At 43.4% G+C, this 2,402-nt stretch overlaps 1 protein-coding gene across 1 annotated transcript; it reads left to right on the forward strand.

Annotated features, from left to right (window-relative positions):
* Positions 1 to 1,019: 1,019 nt before the first annotated feature.
* Positions 1,020 to 2,147, forward strand: npy2r (neuropeptide Y receptor Y2). The gene has a single exon (XM_040146897.1). The coding sequence runs from the start codon at positions 1,035 to 1,037 to the stop codon at positions 2,145 to 2,147; it is 1,113 nt and encodes a 370-aa protein (XP_040002831.1). The 5' UTR covers positions 1,020 to 1,034.
* The last annotated feature ends 255 nt before the right edge of the window (positions 2,148 to 2,402 follow it).

The raw sequence follows: 2,402 nt of genomic DNA on the forward strand, positions 1-2,402 counted from the left end.
GGACTCGGTCACAGCTGCATTTTTAACTTCTAAAGCTAAAGTGGATACATGTAATACCAGAGAAATAACCAGGCTGGGACGCAGTAGCTCCTGTAAAGATTGATTGGACAATTAATTCAAGCATACAGGTTAAAGATTTTCAAAATCCAGCACCTTAGCAGGTTGTTCTTCATTCTTCATAATCACAGGTCCACCCTAAAAGGAATGTGAACTGTGCCTTTTGATAGTAAAAGTGAATATCTATAAACACAGCAGTTATCCTATGAGCTGGAAAACCGAGCATCGAGACTTGAATTCATCAGGTGACACTCTATGGACCTACTGACAGTATAAACCGCTTTTGTTTCGTTTGAAGATAACTATGGATCAGAAAATGTGCCCATGTTACAGCAAGATCTGGGCTGCTGTAAGAGTGTCCGCAGTTTCTCTCACTATCTGTGAAACAGCTCCAGGATCAGTCTCCTGAAGGCATCATCTGCAGTCTGTCACTGTCATGTTCAGCTCGTTTTCACCTGTCACATTTACAATTAAAAACAGGCTGTACAGCATTCAAAGATATGGTGTAAAGTCTGGTTTATGGCGTATCTTCCAATGCTAAAAGCACTTAAATTTTTTCCAGTGTACCAATCTCATTTTACAAGGCTATTACACATGGTTTCACCACATAAATCATTGTTCATCTTCCTCTGTAATGCAAATTAGATATTTAGTTGGTACCATTGTGGTCATAATTGATATAACTGCCTCTAAAATCCCTTGAAATCTGTGCATATATTGAAAGTGATACTTCCAAAGTGTCACTGCTGCCTAAAGGCACAATATATTTTCATTAAATATGCTCCAAAAGAAAACAAACACTGTTTTATATTTTCCAGATGCCACCCTATTGTTTTCGGTGAAATACTGAACACATTTGGCCAGGTTTCTGCCTGTTAACTCATTAAAAAAACAAAAACAAACATCATGTACGGAATTGTCCATTGCTCAAACTGAAGTTCATCTTTTCACAGATCGACTTATGGGGACTGTTAGCCATGGATACTGCAGATCAACTAAACATGACTCAAGGGGAGGATTCACAACTTGAAGTGAAGTCCTCCAACTGCTGCTCAACTACAGGCACAATGAGTGATGACAACTTCTTGAGGCTGGACGACAGCACAAAGCTGGTTGGAGTTCAAGTCATTCTCATCCTTGCTTACAGCACAATCATATTGTTTGGAGTCATTGGAAACTCCTTGGTGATATACGTTGTCTACAAGTTTAAAAATCTGCGGACTGTGACCAATTTCTTTATCGTGAACTTAGCTGTGGCAGACTTGCTGGTGAACACGCTGTGTTTACCTTTCACCCTCGTCTACACTCTCTACGTTGAGTGGAAGTTTGGTCAGGTGTTGTGCTTCATGCTGCCCTGCGCTCAAGGCATGGCCGTGCACGTGTCCACCATCACCTTGAACATCATCGCCCTGGACCGCCACAGGAGCATCGTCTACCACATGGAGACCAAGATGTCCAAAGACATGTGCGCCGTGGTCATCGTCATCACGTGGGCCGTCAGCGCCCTGTTGGCCAGCCCGCTCGCCATCTTCAGGGAGTACGGGACATTCGATCTCTCCCCAGACAAGTCTATTCAGGTGTGTACCGAGAAGTGGCCGGGAAGCAGCATGAACGGAAGCATCTACAGTATATCAATGCTCCTGCTTCAATACGGCTTGCCTCTGGCCATCAACTCTGTTGCTTACATCCGCATCTGGAATAAACTGAAGAATCACATGAGTTGCGGAGGTCGAAATGACCGCCATCAGCGCCGGAAGAAGACCACTAAGATGCTGCTGACCATGGTGGTGGTCTTTGCTGTCAGCTGGTTGCCTTTCCATGCGTTCCAATTGGCTGTTGACATCGACAGCACCGTTCTGTACATGAAGGACTTCAAGCTGCTTTTCACTGTGTTCCATATCGTGGCAATGTGCTCGACGTTTGTCAATCCCATCCTGTACGGGTGGATGAACAACAACTACAGGTCGGCCTTTCTGTCCGTGTGTAAGTGTTACCGGCCCTTCACTTGGAGGTCAAGACGTTCCAAAGGCAAAGGAACACAAAAAGAGGAAGTCAGGGTTTGCACAGACTGCAAATCAACAAATGTGTAAGTTGCACAGTCAAAGAGGGCTCAGATATAATCATTGGTGGACATGTGAAGTTTATATTTGGTTTCGTGTGGGCTCTTAAAAGGAGGGATGGTGAAAATGATGTATGGGTTGGAAGAAATGACTAACATTTAAAAAAGGGCTTCAACTTTAAAATAACTGAATTACCTTTACTGCACAACAGTAGGTTATAGTGGCTCTAATTACAAACAATAGTGCTTGTCAACTCAAGTATTTGTGAGTCAAACGATACTGGAT

Source organism: Xiphias gladius, chromosome 15 (genome assembly GCF_016859285.1).
Source record: "Xiphias gladius isolate SHS-SW01 ecotype Sanya breed wild chromosome 15, ASM1685928v1, whole genome shotgun sequence".
Lineage (NCBI taxonomy): Eukaryota > Metazoa > Chordata > Actinopteri > Istiophoriformes > Xiphiidae > Xiphias > Xiphias gladius.